Here is a 19,731-nt window from a genome sequence, read left to right as displayed (position 1 = left end):
TAATTTGCCTAGGAGCCTTTGCATTTTTTCTGTATTAGCCACATGACCATGGGCGTGGCCTGATGACGTCATCATTAGTGCTACTGACCATGAAAAGGTTAAAACATATGAAATAACTCTGAACTAAGTAAAAATGATGAGGTTATATGAGAATAAATTTTTCTTAGCAACGGCTCGAAAAGATCAGTTAATGGGCCCTTAAAAGAGGCAATCAAACTTATTGCTAATCAATATAAACCAATATACAAATATTACGCCTCAACTGTAACTCAGGTACAACACGTAACTCAGACACAAAGCTTTTTGTCGTCGGGTTTTCACAGAACGAACGAGCGATGGTTTCAGCAAGACTACTCGGGTCAGCTAGACGCTACTTTACATGGAATTACCTCGGTCGTTTGATATCAGCAGCAACTCTTGTGATGGCATTGTTCACCGTTTGTACAACATTTTTGCGAAGAAACGAATATCTTATGACAAGATCTGATTTTCTGCGTAATCAGCTGGAAACCCTTTCGAATGAAAGACTGAAGAGGTATACACGCGATCAGAGAGGTAAAGAACCCAGTGTTTTGAGATTTTAATTTGTAACTTTCATAGAGTACTGTAGTTTTTGAACTCTTTGTGTCTAATTTCTGGTGTAAGCCTTCAATAGTACAGCTCAAGTTTAAATTTATTTAGTCCCTCAAAATATTCGCGCGTTGCTCGATAGCTTTTATTTGAACGGTCACACACTGGACTTAAATCAGCACTTATCAGCACGAACTCTTTTTAATTCTTCGACCTCAATTTCCTTTTAATTTTGTTTCATCCCCTGCGTCTTTGCGGGTAAGAGTTCCATATTTCGTAAAACGTCCATAACAAATCGAATTGGACTCTGGACTTGATTGTTAGAGCCACTGGAATCTCAATAATATTGGCCCGCTGAGATTTGTTTTTCTTAAAGTAAGGCCATCCCCTTTTTTTCTCTGTTTAGCGTCGTCCCACCGACCCAGATTTTCGCGTTTTCAAAAAAAAAAAAAAAAAAAAAAAGTTACACAGAAGGCAATGAACGCAATGACACATTATTTCAAACAATTGTCACTTTAATCTGAAACATAAGCAAGTTTTTGCCTTACAGATTTTTAGTTTTTCCCTGTTCTCGTTTGATTTTGACAACGACGTCGACTTTTTCCTTCCTCCATTGCCGCGATGTTGACTTTGTAACCACACCTTGTTGTTTCCAGGCTCCACGGATATTATGCTGAGGTACCGGGCCTCCTAGCTCCAGACTGCTTTCCCAATTTTATTTTTGTTTTTTTTTTTCTTTTTCCGACCGACCGACCCAAAATCAGAAAACGCATTCGACAATAAACTAAAAAAAAAAGGGGATGGCCTAACCAACAAATATGATATTCCGGAGAACAAAGTTTGTTTATCCTGTGACTCGTAATTTTATGAGGATCAGTATTTCGAGCGGTACTGTACTATTGGAAGATAGTTCCGTAGTAGATTTACAAGTACTGTACGTTCGCTAGTAAAACTAACTCTATATGATGTTGAATTTTGCGTTTAGATATCGCAGGCAACCGCTATAAATTGTTTTCAAAAGTGTTTTAGACCTTGATTTTGTCTAAATTAGCTGTAACAAAAGTCTAACAAGCTTAACTAATTTTCTCGCGGCTTTTTGATGACCTGTAAACCAATCCTGCATTTAAAAGTCATTTCGTCAAATGATAGTACTTTTCAAAATTTGAATTGACAAAATACGAGATCGAGAAAATTCAAGCTCTTGTGAATTTGTCACAGCAAATGGACGACAAACAGGACAGCTATTTGAGTCGGTTTTACTTTTATTGAAAACATTCAAAAAAAATTTGTGAATTAGTAGAGTCCAGTGCAAGACAGCTTCCTCTCAGTACAATGAAAACTTTGTTCACTTAATGAAACCACTCTACCTTTGTGAGGAGATAATTTCGTAGACAAAAGCCAACAGTAAGAGCTTGTGAAAGCCCAATAATACCGTGGCAGGTCATGGTAACCACCTGTCGATCTGTATTATCATGCAACACCTTGAGGTGAGAGCTAGCTACCTGAGGCTGTAAGTAATTAACATTTACGAGCATAACTGACTTACCTAAAATGGAATAACCCTGCACAACGAATTCATTGGCATCAATAAAGATTGTTTAGGATTAGTTAACACAGGTTCTCCCAGGTTTACAAGGTCGCCAAAAACTTGTTATCACACTTTACACAGTTTTTACAAATATTTCAAATTATCAGGGTCCACAATAGGGTTCCCACCTTCCCATCCATTTATCCCGCCCTTTTTTACCTGGAAATCAAAGGGTAGCACGATAAGTAACCACAAGTGATTGTAACGTTTCTTTCAGTAAACGTTTATTCTGTTTTGCTTTCTTTTGCTCACGTGCTAGTATCAGTGAAAGAAAAAGATCGTTCATATTGCCCGTCCTGCTTTCTTGTGGAGGTGTGTGCAAGTGATGTGTGCTAGTCAGCGCGTTACGTTTATCATTAATCGCTTCAGCTGGCGAGACCACTTCAGATTGATCACAGCAGCCGCCGCATAGAGCTTTTCATAATCAGCTTTACATGTTGAATTCCTCGTTCGGTATATCACGACTATCATCGGCGACCAGTGTGGCCATGCTGACCAGACTATCCCCAACAAACCAGGCGAGCTGGAAAAGGTCGAAAGACAAGAAAGACAAGAAAGCATTGGCAGGTCAAGAATGCGCAAGCGTAGAAGCCGAGAAATTTATTTATTTATCTATCTTTTTATTCATTAATTTATGGGCGTTACCGTTACCACCTAAAACACAAACAATGCAAATGGCTTTGAAGTTCTACTGGTTATTTTAAGTCAGTATAGATTGTTTCGAAAAGATACAGTTAAAATTAAATTTATGCATCTTTCATTTATATTTCTAGAACATTTGAAGAAGAGGTATTCCTTATGTCCAGAGAAGGAAGTAATGAGCAGCTCCGAAGTGACCAAGCTGGGCAGATACCCAACAACAAAACGTGAGCAAACGACGAAATTAATTGAGAGATTATAGCCGGCAGTGCAGGTTTGACTAGTCAATTCTGTGAGCCCGAAGATAGCTTCTCCGCTCTCGGAACATCCTCAACAAAAGGCTAGCTTGTTCGTGTATTTCAACCATATACTGTGTAGTTAATCCTGAGGATACCGCACCACTGGGGCTGAGAATATTGCTACCGTATATCCACTCTAGGAGTTGAGTGTACATTATTCTTTTATTGATGCACGATTGGAAATTTTAGAGCAACTTTGTGTCGGATGTTAGTTTTGCCGGCTCAATGAACGCCCTTTCTTGGATGTAAACATTTTCGCCTTTTTCAAGCTATATTCTAAACCACTCGTGGAGGGGGACATGGGGATTTGCGGTGTTGCGGTGTTGATGTTTTTTCAATGCGGTGATGCGGTGAATAAAATCTCAACTTGCGGTGTTGCGGTGATCTCAAACCCTACGGTGTGCGATGTTTGTGTTTTTCAGGCTGCGGTGTTCGGTGAAATGAAATTGTTTGTGGTGCTAGGTTTTTTCATCTACCTTTCTCAAACCTAAATTTGACCTAAATTTAGCGTGTAAACTTCGTTAATCGATACTAATTTATGACAAACACGTACCATCGAGATAAATAATTTGTAAAAAACTACAGACCATCACCTTCCAGTCAATCTTCAATATGCTTCGGCTGCCAATCCGAAGCTGTTTTCATTTATACGTAACTTGACAAGTAACTCGACCTCTGCCACCCGGAACTCTATGTTCGGTAGACACGTGGAGGAGCGAGGACAGAAACAATGTGTTTATTTTGTGGAAAATTGTTGAGGTATAAAAGTATTATTGAAGGTGTAGGTGAACGAATCACGGCGCTAAAAATACGTGTTGCGGTGACGGTGTTTCGTTGACTTTTCTTGCGGTGATGCGGTGTTCGTTGTTGTTGTTGTTGTTGTTGTTTTTGCGTTGTTGCGGTGTTTAGAACCCCCTGATATCCCCCTCCTCGTGCGTCCATTTGCAGTTTTGCTAGACCTCAATGAGACACAATTGTCCATTTAGTAAATATACTAAGCACTGAGCATGAACAAAAAAGCAAGCACTTGCATGGGAGGGCTACTGGGCTGTGATAAAGGACAAGACTTGTAACAAGTCTTTCTCCATCTAGGTTTGAATTGCGAAATGCACGTAAGGGTACTTTTAATACCACAAAATGTAGGGCGGGACAATCTACCATAGACAGTCATCCTATCCTGTGATGGCGGCATTATCCATAATAGCTTCATGTTACAGAAACCAGTTAAACTTCTGGCGGTGAGAACTAGCTATAGTTTGGCCCGAGTGCTCAGTTGACTTTATAATGAATGAGAACTTGCAAGGAAGAGAACATCAATTCTTGCCTGTGAGTGAATAGATCATTGTACACAGCCCCTGAACACTGAATATTTTTAACTGTGTTTACATCCAATTCAATTTGGGCGTCAATACTGCTTCTCCGTTTTCTAGGCTCACACTCATGATGGGAAGGGGGGTGGGGGGTAGCGTAGGGGTGGCTTGGAGGTCGACCCGTCCCGTGATAGAAACACGGCAATAAGCAACTGCTAATGCAATTGCAGCAAAGAATTGTCAACACCCGCGTGATCGATCGCGAATAACGTTTTTATTTATGGAATTCTTTTTATATTTATAAGGTCTTCTTACAATTGGAATAGCGTCAGTTGTCAGGCCTAATGGGGCAAACTATCTGCTACAAACCACTCAAAGTTTGATCAATCACACCAGCGACCTGGAAAAGAAAGACGTCTATGTTGTGATACTTCTTGCTGATCTCCAGGAGCCAACAAAATCCACCATGAGGAGGGAACTGTTCAAAACTTTTGACAAATATATTGAACAAGGGTTTCTGACGGTGATTGAAGCATATCCAGAATATTATCCAGATCTTAATAATATCAAAGAGAAATATGGCGATTCTGTTCAAAGAAGAGCTTGGCGTTCCAAGGAAAACCTTGACAACTCTTTCTTGATGTGTTACTGTAAGAACTTCAGCCATTATTACATTCATCTCGAAGATGACGTGAAATCTTCCCCCAGCTTCGTTTCCAAGCTGAGGGATTTTATAACATCACAAACTGACACTGACTGGCCGAGCCTCAATGTTGCCGTTAGAGGAAGCGTGGCGAAGGTTTATTATTCACACGACCTCGAAAATATCGCTTCATATTTTTACCTCATGTATGACGAAATGCCCATTGATTGGCTGATGAACCAGTGGACAAAAATCAAGTTTCCAAATGTAGTGTATCGCTATAATAAAGAACCCTTTTTGGCGTCGTTGTTCGAACACATTGGTGTTCAGTCTTCGCTCGCAGAAAAAGGGTTGCATAATTCAAATGATTTGGAACCATTTTTTGATCAGTACGATCAGAAGTACAAAGGCCTGAACCCACCTGCCACTGTAACCTCATCACTGGCTTCTTATCAAGGTGCCCCGCAGGATGCTTATGACAAGGGCAGTGGTTATTTTTGGAGCAGGTATTCCCAGAAAAATGATTACGTCTTGATAAAATTTAACGCGGCGACGGCTGTTCAGAAAGTGTTCGTGGATACAGGATCTTACAGGGCCCCTCAACATTTGTTACATTTTGGTGTTTTGCAAGCTAGCTTCCGGTCAGCTGAAGACAATGAAACACAGACGAGTGGCAAAGATTCCTGCGGAAAGTTCGAGATTATTGGATTTTTCAACCGGGGACAAGCGAAAGCATCTCTAGATAAGTCCAGGAAGGTCACTTGTTTAAAAATCTTAGTAGAACGGGATCAACGTCAATGGATTTTTCTGCGCGAGATTGATATTTGGTAGCCAACTGACCAATTAAAACTCTGCTCCAGTCCCTCGATTGGTCTTCTCGGCTGCTTTTTGACCTGGAGACTGGATTACCATCACATGTTCATCATCATAGCGGAGCTCCGGCGGCCCGAAGGGCCGCCAAGCGGAGCCCCATACTCATATAGGAGAGAAAAGGAAACCCATGAATTGATTTTCTCATGGTCATCATGGCTAACGGTATTGCTCGTGGGCGCGTACGCACGACGGCGACGACGACGGAGTCGCGCAACATGACCGCCATACTCCAAATAATAGGTTGACAGAGACATGCAGTCTTGGTTTACCGTGTACTTCTTTGATATTGGACATCCATGTTATGATCAATTGACACCTGTCAAAACAAGGTATCCGCTGACCAGTATCACGTGACCATATCGCGGGCTCAAGTTTACAGCTTATCGAGGTCGCGTGTTTTTTTGAAGTTGACCGCTGACCAAGTGCTGGCTTTCGATTGGATTGCGGGCTCATCTCAGGTTAACTTGTTGAAAACAGGGCAGGATTGTTCGGAAGCCGGTTAACGCTAACCAAGGATTAAAAGTTAACCGAATTATAACTTTTTTTTCTATACAAATGTTTTTTGGCTGCTTTGTTTTGTGTATACAGTGATTATTAAAGCTCAAAACAGAAGGCCAAACAATATACAGAGAACCGCGCCGCAAAGCTACAAAACTGAAATCAGAATTCTACCTTTCTCCTGGGTTATTTGACTCTGAACAACGCGGCCCAGGAGCTACGCTTTTAGGCTGGCCTAAATCTATATATTACTATCTAAGAAAAGAAACAAAGAATGGTCAAGGAGAATGACTTTTTGTTGATATATTTACAGGGTTTCCATTTTCCGATGGTACTTTCGTTTCATTCTCTTATCAGGGAGCTTACGCAACGACGCCTAATCAAAAAAGATTTATATTTTACCGACGAAATTCGCAACAAGTGTCTAGATCTGTTCAGTACGCCAATGGCTGCAAAACCGTGCTCAGGCTACATGTGCAATGACAGTGTTTAATCCAAATGGTAATACGAAAACTTAACCGGCGCCGCTCGCGTTTCCTCGGACTACGGAGAACTAAGTCATCTCACGTTGTTGTTTTGCAGAGGACTGCTAAGAAATGTACGTAGATTTATATTGTTCTACTCATTAAACCTTTTATTTGGCGACGTTCTCGCTGGCGTCGCCGTCGTGGTATTAGGGACCTTAATCACCGACGACGAATGGGACGACGACGACGAGTAAAACTGTTGTAGGACTGGGTCGAGGACGTCGTTCACGGCGTGAAAACCAAATGCGAGTACATGATAACAGAGCTGAGTTCTTGTAAATATCGACCTAAAACTATCGAAAAATTTTGTCATGTCTTTCTTTCAAGACCTGTTTCTCTTGAGCTACGAAAAGGGTACTATCGATGAAAACAAATTTTCAGTCCTACATGAGGAATTGATGTCGAGAAATCCCGATTTCTCATACGAAGAACATAACAGGTTTTCACTCGAAGAGATGAGTGATGCCGAATTTTCGGCCCGATATAATCTAAAACGTCCTTCACGGTATAAATTCTATCCTAAAAACATAAGCGAAAGCCTACATGTAGATAGGAACCAGAAGAAAATGAAATACAGAGTCATTTTTCAACTTAATTCTGAATTCATTTAATTTTCTCCTTTTGCTGACAACCAAATTCAACAACGGACAAATCGACAAACCCAAAATAATGTTATTACCAACGATTTCTACACCAAACTCGCCGTAAAATCTAGTTGATACAAAGCTGAGGTTAAATAAATAACCAACTTTAATTTCAATAGTTTGATATACATTTTCTGCCTCAGTGAAACACTGCGTAAATAGATTAATACTTACTCACGTTCGCTCAGGACGGCAAACCTGACGTTTTGACGTCCTAAACTTCACGTAGACGACGAGTGTAGCATGCGCGGTAGCGCGGTAAGGAGAAATTTTACTTCCGGTCGTCGTCGGTGCTTAAGGTCCCTATTGTGTTAGGTTCGAGCCCTAATCCATGGACCAAAAACTCAAACGGAGAGCAGACTCAAAAGAACAGCGGAGGTCGAGCGTAGTTTTAAGGGTTCCTGCAGTATCTTGCTTTGCACTGACAGGGACAGTGACTGTAAGGTGTACATTTGTAAAAATCGAGTTACATCGCTTTATTGAGCATCTCGCAAATTGTGGAGTTTTGTTAAATTTTCGTAGCATCACTGAAACAAAGATAAAACATACAAAACGCCTCAGTTCAGTTGATTGTTTAATCTTTGTTTATTGCCGGCGAACGTTCTGACATTCTCGCCCGCAAAGCCTGCTATCCTTTTGGTCAGCACCATGAATCACAACCTCAGGCCAGACAACTGACCGCACTCGCTTTTTGAGCATCCGCAAAGTGCTCTGTCCTCTATCATATCACAGATTCTTTGACTTAATCTAATCATGGTCACCATTTTCATTTTTGATGGCATGACAGTGAAAACAGGAAGACTTTTTAAAATTTATTTTCAGTTTATCTACTTCGTTATAAGAGTTTTTAGATTAAAAGCACATTTGGAAATACTACTGAAATCGGTGCTTTTGGGAAGTCAACATCGTAGAATTGAACCAGTTCGTCGTTTTACCAAATAGTAGGAGTATTGTCTGGGGAAAATTGTGCTCTGTATCGACACTGGAAATAATTTCCTCAAAACGATTGCATGTAATCTATATAAAAAAACTCGACAATACGCTTTAAGCTATGTACATGTTCGGCATGTTGCTGGACACCTTGACACTTTGGGAAACTAAGCCAGCCAGTGTTTTTCTAAAAAATGCATCGATCATTTCATTTTCCGGCCGAGCGAGCCAAATCCAGAAACCGCTGACAACAGCAACATTCTTTTTCCTCCGTCCTCGTCATCTGAAAGCGGCTGGTTCAGGCAGTCCATGCTGCACAAGGCTAAAGAACTTGAATTTCTCTCCCATCTCTGCCGCGCTTGTCAACATCTTGTAGCCGCTTTGTAGCTGTTCTGCTTGAGAAGAATCAGCGTTTTTCAGAAGTACCTAACAAGGAAAAAGAAAGAGTGAAAGGTAATCATTAGGTCAACAAATCAACGATTATGATTAGAAAAATTAGGTATATGAAAAGTCATTGTAGTGCAAAGTGTTTCGTTAACATTGTGTAAAACGTTTCACGGCTATCACAGGAAGATCAGATTAAATGTAATGAACTGTGGCTCCGTGCATTTTAAATGACGATGATGATGAAACAACGACTTAGTTTTCACCCATGAACAACGAGCATCATAGGCTTGCCTCAAACATAATCCAAACACGGCGAGAAAGGCAGGAAAGTGGCTTTACGGTTCGTCCGAAACCAAAAACAGGGGAGTCTTTCTGTCACTAAGACCAGCTCGCAGGGTCGCTTATTTTCTGAAGCGCAAACATGACGCAAAGAATTGGGCTACGAAGAAACTCTGAAATACTTAGTCCGTGAACTTAAGACAGTTCGAACAACACATTGCTTATCAAATTTGTACCATGACAATTTGCTGACAAGATGCGCGCAGTGCACCTTCATTTCCACAGTCGTGTGTTTGTTGCTTTTCCGCGGATTTTAACAAGCTCCTGCCATCCCGCCTCGTCCCTCGCTCAAGGGGAGACGGAGTATTTGACAACAAGACAGCACGCCGTTTCCCACATCTCATATCATTATTTCAATGCGAATTTTTCGCGAAGGCCCGAGCGGGACCTGAGAACCTTCAATCAGTCAATCAATCAACTTTATTTAGAGAGGGTGACACCTTGCTTACCTTCATTCTCGTGTCGATCCCCATTTGCTGAAGAAATGAGCTCTGTGTAACTGGTCCAAACGTTTGAACTGTCAAAATAATTAAACAAAAATAGAAACTATCAAACGATCCGTTACAAGGCAGCAGATTTAAGGCTCGGCGCGGAAGACGCTAAACAATACTAGATGTTGATATTTATATCTGCAAACAGACCCTGATTTAAAATAGCCAGCGGGTAAGTTCTAAAGAAATTCTAAGAAGAAATTATCGGCAGTTATCCTCATATATCTCTCATTATACCTCATCTACATTCTGGTTCTAACACGTAACCGATTTTGTGTAATGCTTTTGTATAGATAAAAGATTTCAATTTGCTGAGATAGACTTAAGTTCGACGATCATAGCAATCATATGGAAACCAGCCTTAAGGACGCTTACTGACATATCAGATAACTGCGCGCGCTTGGAGAATACAAAGTGATTATTACGTCAAGTGCGCGCAAGTCTTCATTCACAACATTATTCTTGCGAGCGGAGCCTTTCGGAGTGCTGCGAGAAAGAGTTTGCGACGAATTTTCAGTTTTCTGATGTACATTCTGATGTACAAAAAGCTAGTTTGTTTTGTACTCGTGTTGCTGCCGAACTCTGCGGCAACATCGCAAGACTATAAGGAGAAAAGTGGGTACAGGGTTTCCTTGAAAACGCTTTGGTCGTATTTCAAAAGCGAAATCTTTTAACAGTAAAAGTGCTTAGGTGGGAGGGATTACCAAACCAAATCTAAAAGGTGAAGATATTATCGTATCTCCACGCGTCTAAACCTTGAAGTATTCATTCGGTTTTCGTACGGAATGGTTTTAAGCTTTCAGCAATTTGACCTAACAATTCCCTGACAATTGAAGTTTGAGTGCACGCAAAATTCGACGTGAGCGCGAGAACGCCATTGTTTTAAAGGGGAATAGATAATCAAAAAGATGCCACGATAATTTTGCAGTGCTTAGGTAACCAAACGGACTATTTTAAACAGCTCCGTTCAGTTTTTTTTAGGTATCACATCACCTGTGTCCGTCCGAGTGTTTCGTATGTGTGTGTGGTCTTTGTTTTCTGTTTTTTTTTTTGTGCCTTTCATCAATTACTGGGTCGCATACTAACTCTCTGGGAGTAAAAGAATGTACAGTGACTCAGGATTTCACTAACCTTTTCCACGGGTAGCCTTCCTGAGGTACGAAAAATCAACATTAGCTGTAACATCTGCATTTCCAGGATCCACTAATACATCATGTAATTTATGTTTCTTGAATGCCTAAAGACAACAAGAGGAAAACTTCGAGATCAATCAGCCATGAAATGTGGCAGGCGATTATAAATATGCACTCTAGGTTCTCAGTCTGCTAATTTTTTTATCTGGGGCACTATGAGGTATGAGGCTCACACGGCTCCCTCCACAAATTCATTCCCAAGGGGTTTTGGGTAGGCTTATCAACTGGGGGTGGTTTTTGTTGGGTAGTGGGGTGCGGGTGATTATACGCATTGTAAAAAGCCGTTTGAAAATGAACAGACAAGAAATGACTTAAAAGCAATTATGGTAGATACATTGTCAGTCTCAGTAGCAAATTTGTTTTAATGTGCTCTCCACTTGCAAGTGTGTTCGATGGCTATTGAAATTGGAATCACAACGCTCTGCTGGTGAGGGTCACTTTAGACAAGTTAGTTAAGTTTTTTTGTTAACTGACGGATGGGTCTTTAAACAGCGGGCCTTTCAAGCGAAGATGGGGCGGGGGGGGGGGGTTTAACTGCCATTTTATGGTATATTGGTATACTTCTCTGGCAAAATGTTCAGCATGTAATCCAAAAACAGGGAAGGAGTGCCTGGGTTTCTTGAGAGGGGGGACCTGCACCTGCAATGGAGTGGCATCTCATCCAGGGAGGAAAGCAATACGACTAGTTGCTTCAGGTTATGGAAAAGAGAGTTCACTGGCTTAATCTCCCATTGAACTGACCCTCAGAGTGTGCCTTTTGCTGTCATCTTCTCCATAATCCACAATCAATGCACATCCTCCTTGCTCTGCTAAGGCCTCACTCATGTGCTGCACAATAGCACCACCCTGTGGGCACACCTCTATCTGATCCCATGAAATCCCTTGAGGTACCAGGGTCTGTGAGGCTAATGTAGGACCAGGGGCTAGGACAAACCTCAGTTGTGAGGACCTATAAAAAAACCCGCATAGAACATTACATGAAAATAAGAAAATAATATGCCAAAAGTACTTGTGAGGTATAAGAGATGATGTGAGTCAAGGTTATCATCCAAGAGCAAAAAATATATTATTCACTATCTTGAATAACACAAGCTGGTAAAAGGGCATAAAAGCACTCTTCAGAAATCTAGTCTGTGTTAAAATTTGATTCAAGCTTAAAACCAAAGCTCTCTACAGTGTACACACCCCTTCTCTGGTGAAACATCAACAAAAATTTCTCTCCAGCCATGAGCTGTTTTCTACAGAAGAAGAATAGCATTTATTAAAAACAAGTGTGCATCAGGCTTTCTCCCAAGGATAGAGCTTATTAACTGATTTCATGAAAAGTCCTACCCCCTTGTCCTGACCTTAAAAAATCCTTAAGCATGCCAATACACATCTAGAGCATCTCTGCAACCACAAGACTATAGACTTGGTCAATATGTTAAAATATTAAAGCATGAAACCACTCTGAAATTCAATCAAATCTTAAAGATTGCTTTTCTAATATTTGAATGTACCATGTTATATTTCTAGTTCTTCTCCTTGACAGAAGTGTATTTTTCTGATGCACAGCTTTGTTTGTCAGAGTGTGGCCGACTGAGAGTGTTACTTCAAACAATATGTACTAATGATGATTCATGTTTGTCACAAGGTGGCAAAAATCACACTATCGTGGCAAAGTGTTTAAGGCTTTCGCTAACTACCTCTAAGATTCCATGGCCCAGACTCAAGATACATGTACAAATAAACTGACTTTGCCAAGCATTACTAAACAGGGAACACTAGCCTACCCAGTCAGACAAACAGGGTGTAGGTTACATTAGACAATCTTACCAACATCAAAAGATCAGGACCAGTACCTGGAACTGGTGAACTGGGAGAGCATCAAAGAATTCATGAGCCACAAAAAAACAATTGCCACCCTGTAGCGGGACATCTTGGACAGCTCTGTACCATGACACAGGGACACCAGTCTGGCTGACACACCTTTTGTAACACAATGATAACACATCCTGACAGTTTAAAAAAAGAAAAAAATTAAGAAGCTTCACTTAAAACTACAACAACCAGGAAATAAAGAATAAGCAAAACAGGTAGGATTTAGGTATTTTACTGTCAAAATCAGGCCAGTGACTTGACATCACAGGCAGTAGATACACTGCAAAGTTTCTAATTGGCTGATTCTGAATTTAGGTATAATAAGAAGAGACAATTTATAAACCTAGTGCAAGTGAGGGAAATCCCTTTGTGTTCCATGTCGAAATCAAAGTGAAATAACAGTCTTGATGACTGAGTTGACATACACTCAAATCTTGAAACCCAACATGCTACAGTTCCAAACTATCATTTCTTCTTATTTGTATGTTGTACCTCACTGCTCTGTGATTTTTTATCTGTTACCTCCTCCTGCCTTTCTTTGTGCTTTTGATGATTGTTGAGCAATGTGCCAGTGAGTGTCTTTTCTTGCATTTCACTTAATGTTGGACTCACTTCAACCAAGTTCAAAGAGACTTTACTGTGCAGTTCAGGAAACTTGTGAAATACCTTGTTCATAAATTATATAGTTTACGTCAGTACCCTAAGTTCAACATGATGCCCATTTTGTCTAATTAGCTTATTCTCAAAGGCTGAATGAGTACAAAATCAATCAAACCAGTTTACACCAACTAGTGGATCTGTCCCAGGGTATTTCCCTGATATCATCCTGAATCTTGTATTATTTTGAGCTGGATTAAGGGGGCTAAGTCACAGTATTTTATATAATTCTATTTATTTTTGACAACTATGAGTTCTAAAATGATTTCAAATTAACTGAGCAGCAGTCATCCATTGTTAAATAACCCTTTGAGCAATAATACTTAAATTATGCAAATGCACATAAACTTGAAAAGAGTCAGGCTTTTTTGAACCAGTTACCATTTCCTAACAACCGGTATGTGGTTCGAAAAATCAAAATTCCACAGGACTGTATTTGCATTTTGGTGTGATCAAACTTCAAGGCAGAAAAAGAGCAATTAAATCATGGTTATTCTCATACAACGATTATCTAAAATATTTATTAATGAACATAATAATCATATTCATTACTATATTTTATTGTAATAATCTTCTTGTGAATAATTTGACCTATATAATAAGCAACAATTCTGACTCTGGTAGCATTAAATCAAATTCAAGCTCTCTATTGTGATTACAATAATAATAATAAATTATTATTATTATTATTTATTATTATTATTATTATTATTATTATTATTATTTCTAGAATTCATTAACAGAAGTGAATTGAAGACTCACTCTCAATAAATCTGAAGCTAACGTTCCTCTCCCAGGTCCAAGCTCAACAAGTTGTAAGTTTTTCTTTCCTGATGATATCCATTGGTTTACAAACCACACGCCTACAAGCTTCAAATAAAGTTTAAAAGATAAAAACTTACCAAGAAACATCAAACAGCAAAGGAAAAAAACCCAAATAATGTATTTTTGTACAGTGCTGGAAGAAGCAAGTCTAGGAAGAGAAAAAATTCATGTCATTGAAAGTGACTTTTAGGATCGTTCTTATCATTTGATCTCATATCTGATTTCCATGTTACCACAGAAAGTTGTAACATGCAGATGGAGTAGCCCTAAGTGTTCACTTATATAGCTTGACAGTAATGTGTGGTTCCAGAAAAGAACATACCCATCCCATGGAAGGTCACTGGGAATTCTTCGAGGGTGGAGGAAAGCTATAATTTTATTTTAAACCAAAGTATGAGGCTTAACTAGAATTTTCATATGGGTAGGGTTCAAAACAAAAAACCTGCTGTATGTATGTTGTGTGTCTGCATGAAGGGGCAAGGAAGGGAATGTAATTTTCTGGGAAAGCATAATACCTCTCCAAAGACTTGACTGATTTCAGGTGAAGTGATGAAGTCTCCAGCTTGACCAAACACATCATTACTCATGTAATATCCCTGAAATAGGAATAATTTTATTGAATTATAGATTGAGATACAGAATTTATTATTTATCATGATCATAGTCACAGGGATTATTAAAATTTTTCTCAATTTATTACCCCGTTGGCAGAGCCACCTCGATCTTTCTTTGATCTTTTCCGACTTACCTAGAACAAATTGAGGTGGCTCTGCTGTCAGGGTATCAATTTATTAAAACAACAAATGTTTGAGACCCACCACTCTTGACCGCCTCCAGGATTGATTTAATAGGTTTATCCCTTTACCCCCCAAGGCAAACAGCAGTTTTTTCTCAAATCAGCAAATAAGGACATTCCTTTGTGTACAATATGCCATTTGAAAGCCACTGATCAGCTTATTTAAGAATTGACATCAGCAACTATGAAGGAGGTAGACATTTTGAGAGAAATTGCTTTAAAATGCAAAAATGGACAACTTCAAAAATGTACCAGCCTTCTACTAACAAGTCTTGCATTCCATTTGCAACTGAAAAAAGGAACTTAAAACTTGTGGAGGTGGTCAACTATGTCTTAGATAGGAGGGGGTCACAATTTTATGACTTCAATGGGCAGATCTCCACAAGACAATCTTCGCGACAAAAATCCATAGAAATCCATCAAATATTCACAAAGTTAAATGTTGGGTGCCAATTGGCACTCTTGGGGAGAAAAGGGTAAAAGTGCTGTTTTGTACATAAAATTTATCAGTCTATAGGATTTAATTGTTATCAATATTTGTTTCAGATATATTTATAGACTGAATTAGATGCACAGTGTTTCTCTTTCACTCTAACTGCAAAAGGATGCTGAGTTTATTCAGTACTATTTAAGAGCGATGGTTTGGTGTTAAAAGATGTTACATTCCAATATTATTATTATTATAAAAAACCAAGCTCAAAGTTAAACATAATAAAAATAAGCCTCAACTTACAGACAATGGATTTGTCAAGACTTCCTGCATAAAGGCTGCAACTGTCAGTGGTCCAGATGCCTGGTAGTACCAAATTAAATTATAACAATTATATTATTATAAACTGACTCACATATTTTAATAAATATGGATCAAAATACTACTTGCAATTTTCTACCTTGATCCTGCTAATGAGATGTTCTTTTAACGTAATATTCCCAGGACGTGTTGTCGAGGACGAATACTGACGCCATCTTAACCCATGAACTAGAAAAAAAAAAAAAACAAGAAAAGCTTCTTATAACGACGCCTCATTGAAGCAGATCTTGTGCTAAGCTACACACCAGCTGGCAACATCGGCTGCTGTACTGGAATCCAGGTTATTTTTGTTGTACACAGAACGCTAAATCCAATCATGCATAGAGCGAGACCCATAACAAAATAAGCATTGGGTTATGCGTTTATCCTGTCTCAAATACAAACCTGGAAAGTATTTGGAGAAGGCACTATAAAGCTTTGTTTTTTTCTGCAAAACCCATGCCAAGCGGGCGGCCATATTGGCCGCGAAAACCTTGGCAGACTGGAACCCAATTAGGAATTTTAAAATTTTTAATTCCCTTCCCTTACTCTTTATTCACGGTTTAGAAGGCTTTGAAGGTTTCAGAAAGCAATGAACATTATTTACTTTCTGAGACGATTTATTTCACATTATCGTAGCCAAAACTCAAACTTACAGCTGTATTGAGACCTAGGAGATGACAAATATTTGCAATATTCCTAACCAGCTGCAACCTCCTAATTTTGTTATTTCCTCATTTTTACCTTTCCTCATTCCAGAACGATAACAAGCTGACCTGTTTTATCAGTCGATGATGATAATATGTTGTCCCCGCCTAACCCGTTGTCAAGCGAGTTTTTCCACACTACCTGTGGCACTGATTTAGACAAAAATGACTGAAGTTTTCCGTCGGACCAGGGGCCCGTTTCTCGAAAGCCCCGGAAACTTTTCGGGCCCGTAAAGCCATTTTTAGACCATCGGTATCTAAAAACGGAGAAGTGTATACGCCTGAAACTTCTTGTATGAAGGGAAATTCTCTTCATATTAAGAATGTGTGAATAAAACAGCTCTGTGATCGTAAGGTTCGAGATTCTGTTATGGCTTTACTGGCCCGAAAAGTTTCCGGGGCTTTCGAGAAACGGGCCCCAGAACTGCGGCCAGCTAATAAAACCACGCCTCTCAAATCAGACTTGCTTGGCTTAGTATATTACCAAAATATCATTTCATAAGCAGTGAAAAAAATCTTACCCTCACTGACAGGTCTTCTGCAGTCTTGGGGGTTTTGGTAATACTGCTATTCTGGTCAATAAAGTCACAGGCCGTCAACGCATGCTCATGTCATGAGCCACGCCTGTTTGTAGCAGACTCGGGGAAATCCGTCCTGGTGCTGGTTTTTACGAAAAACTCCGTCCCCCGTTTCTATCTTATCCTCTGAGTTATTTTGCCCTCCCTAGTAAAATTTTGATTTCCTTTTCCTAGAATTAGAGGATTCCTTCAAATTCTCCGGAGTATTATTCCTCCCTAGTGGAAAATATGATTTTCCCGGACGGATGGGAAGAGCGGCTCCAAAAAAAAAAAAAAATGCCCAAACCGGTAAAATTGTAAAATGTCGCTTACATGTCTCGGTCTCCCAGACGCAAATGGAGTAAATACGAATCTTTATTTAAGTGTCATGTATACAAATTTTTGTGCATCGCCAGCACTTACTGGTGACACTGATGCAGATCTGCTGGGTGCAAAATATAACGCGGTACCGTCGCAGTTATTTTGGGGCAATTCGCAAAATTGATTGACTTTTTAAGCGGCTCACTGAAGCTACTGAAAAGGAACTCTGTTATTATTTTTGTTCATTCTTTTTTTGGTGCTGGAAAGTGAAAATAACATTGGGCGGGTGATGGTAGATTTTTTGTCCGCCCAGTTAAAGTTCTTATCGAATTCCTTTGCAGAATATTCATTATCCACAAACTGATAAACTGATCTGATTAGTATCTGTATATCTTTTTTATTCAAGAAATTTACGGAACCTTTACCGCTTGCTAAATGGACTCATCCAATGTCATTTTTTCTTGGATGTATAGACAGCCTCCACAACAGAACAACAAACAGTAACAGTAAGCAAAGTACAAATTTGCTCAAAGTTATCCTGCATCAAACATGCACCCAAAAACACAGTCCGGCACCTCAAAAGGCAATAAGGCCGTCAGTTCACTCCACTAGCTAGGCAATAAGGACTCCCACTTTAGAACATTACGATCTGTCACGAGACCCACACCGAGAGGACCCCAGGAGAGGTCCCACGTTAGCTTGAAATAACTAAAAATATCGTGATCTGAAATGCTTCCTACGTAGTGGTCGTCACGGTTCACCCATCGTGAAAACTGAACTGTTCCATCTTTTCTTTTAATTACTGGCCATGGCATTTTATTATTATCTTGTTGGTATTTTACCTTATTAAACTATTAACTTCAGGTCCCTTCAATATTTTCCTGCTGAATAAATTCTTCTTTCTAGAAGTCCGCGGCTGTAGGCCTTCTTATCACCTACAAAGCTCAATAAAATGAAGACTGCTTTAGTCTTCTTTATTATGCAGAGGCAAATAGACCCTGACAGTAATGATTATTTATTGTTTCCAAATTGTTACGTTGAGTATTTGTTTCAATCCAGGTGATCGCAGATTTTTATTCACACGGCCATTATCAAGATTAGGACCCTTCTTAATTAAGAAGTATTTTATGCCCCCATGGCTATGATGCCCCACAAGGGTTTTCAGCTCCCATAAGCCAGTCACCCTTCCATTTTTAGCAAAACGACTGCTTAGCCAGTGGGAGACATGTCTAGTCACCCACTTAGCGTTGGAGTAATTGATGTGCTTATAAGTGTTGGCGGTTCCTGATACATACTCTTGATTGGTGGTCACACGGAAACTTTGTTTCTTTTTTTGTTTCTTTTTGCTAAAAACTGATCCAACTATATGGAGGTATAGACAAGTATAATTACACTGATGTTTGCTCACAAAGGTGCCCGACAAGTAAATGAAAGTTATATTTGTACTGGAAGGACGTCAGTGACAGCTCCGGTAGTTTCTTTTTGAAATGATGGCCTAAAAATATCGCTTGCATTATCGAGGGCGATAGTCAATGTACTATTTACAACTCAGAAGCTATAATACAGACACATGCTTTTTTCTATCAGGATATTGCCAATTATTTTGTACTTTAGATATCATTTTACAAGTAAGTAGACCTTATTTGCCTTCACTAAAATAAGCGAGTGATCAATTTAGAATATTTGCATAGTTCATAATGTTCGGGGTTAAGAGATCGAAGCGATTAGCGATTAGCCTCGCCGCTAAATAAAGCATAACGTTATAATGACAACAAAGCGCTGTTCCTTGTAAAGTCAGTTTCAATTACCGTTTGAAAGAGTTAAAAACAGTTTATATGTGGTATTATTTCCTTGACAGTCTTAACACCAACGCTTATCGTCTAGCGCCGTACGATTTCACGTTTTATACATTGTTTTATTGGGAGGTATTGTCCAGCGGAAAACAACGTGACACAGTGGAGTAGAATGTATTATATTTAAGACAGGATGGGAGTTTTATTTTCCCGGAAGTGCGCGCGTTTTAACCTGCATGCATTGTACCGTAGTTTTGTCATTTCCGGTTGCCGAGGAATTGCGTTACGGAGCACAAACATTTCATGAGAACTTGAATGTTCTGGTCTGAGATCCGACTGCGTTCGCAGGCTGGGATTAATTGGCGTCTAGGAATCTCAGTCGGAAAGCTTACATTGTGTAACTGTTTGTGGCTTGGTGGGCTGAAAAGCATTTAACTGCAAGTCATCGTCAGCATGAAAAATGTGCCCACCAAACTCCGCACTATCCTTCACAG

General features: G+C 39.6%; 2 protein-coding genes across 4 annotated transcripts; one reads left to right on the top strand and one right to left on the bottom strand.

Moving 5' to 3' along the window:
• Positions 1 to 319: 319 nt before the first annotated feature.
• On the top strand, positions 320 to 5,971 carry LOC145485756 (alpha-1,3-mannosyl-glycoprotein 4-beta-N-acetylglucosaminyltransferase C-like). Its single transcript, XM_081464377.1, has 3 exons — positions 320 to 555; positions 2,932 to 3,024; positions 4,712 to 5,971. Exons 1-3 carry the CDS (start codon positions 336 to 338, stop codon positions 5,878 to 5,880), a joined length of 1,482 nt encoding a protein of 493 aa, XP_081320503.1. The 5' UTR covers positions 320 to 335; the 3' UTR covers positions 5,881 to 5,971.
• A 704-nt stretch (positions 5,972 to 6,675) lies between these two features.
• On the bottom strand, positions 6,676 to 16,767 carry LOC145485755 (protein arginine methyltransferase NDUFAF7, mitochondrial-like). Of its 3 annotated transcripts, none has more exons than XM_081464374.1 (12): positions 16,265 to 16,767; positions 15,960 to 16,048; positions 15,803 to 15,862; positions 14,789 to 14,869; positions 14,211 to 14,318; positions 13,314 to 13,457; positions 12,773 to 12,925; positions 12,117 to 12,169; positions 11,673 to 11,880; positions 10,870 to 10,975; positions 9,697 to 9,764; positions 6,676 to 8,947 (listed from the first exon to the last, which is right to left on the bottom strand). In XM_081464374.1, exons 1-12 carry the CDS (start codon positions 16,335 to 16,337, stop codon positions 8,801 to 8,803), a joined length of 1,290 nt encoding a protein of 429 aa, XP_081320500.1. In that variant the 5' UTR covers positions 16,338 to 16,767; the 3' UTR covers positions 6,676 to 8,800. The 3 variants fall into 3 exon arrangements, with proteins under 3 accessions (XP_081320500.1, XP_081320499.1, XP_081320501.1); XM_081464373.1 differs by having other exon boundaries at positions 13,284 to 13,457; positions 16,265 to 16,761; XM_081464375.1 differs by lacking the exon at positions 16,265 to 16,767 and having other exon boundaries at positions 13,284 to 13,457; positions 14,211 to 14,421; positions 15,960 to 15,987.
• Between the last annotated feature and the right edge of the window lie 2,964 nt (positions 16,768 to 19,731).

The sequence above is a fragment of the Orbicella franksi genome, chromosome 4 (assembly GCF_964199315.1).
Source record: "Orbicella franksi chromosome 4, jaOrbFran1.1, whole genome shotgun sequence".
NCBI classification, from domain to species: Eukaryota; Metazoa; Cnidaria; class Anthozoa; order Scleractinia; family Merulinidae; genus Orbicella; species Orbicella franksi.
Note: the sequence above shows the minus strand (reverse complement) of the source record. Positions and strands in the feature narration are given on the sequence as shown.

Coding starts and splice junctions, on each gene's coding strand:
- LOC145485756 (XM_081464377.1), top strand. CDS start 336: ATGGTTTCAGCAAGACTACTCGGGTCAGCTAGACGCTACTTTACATGG. Junction 556..2,931: donor GTATACACGCGATCAGAGAG/GTAAAGAACCCA, acceptor TTATATTTCTAG/AACATTTGAAGAAGAGGTAT. Junction 3,025..4,711: donor CAGATACCCAACAACAAAAC/GTGAGCAAACGA, acceptor TATATTTATAAG/GTCTTCTTACAATTGGAATA.
- LOC145485755 (XM_081464373.1), bottom strand. CDS start 16,337: ATGGCCGCCCGCTTGGCATGGGTTTTGCAGAAAAAAACAAAGCTTTAT. Junction 14,319..14,788: donor TCAGTCAAGTCTTTGGAGAG/GTATTATGCTTT, acceptor CTTTATTTGAAG/CTTGTAGGCGTGTGGTTTGT. Junction 10,976..11,672: donor GCAAAAGGCACACTCTGAGG/GTCAGTTCAATG, acceptor TGTTGTCTTTAG/GCATTCAAGAAACATAAATT.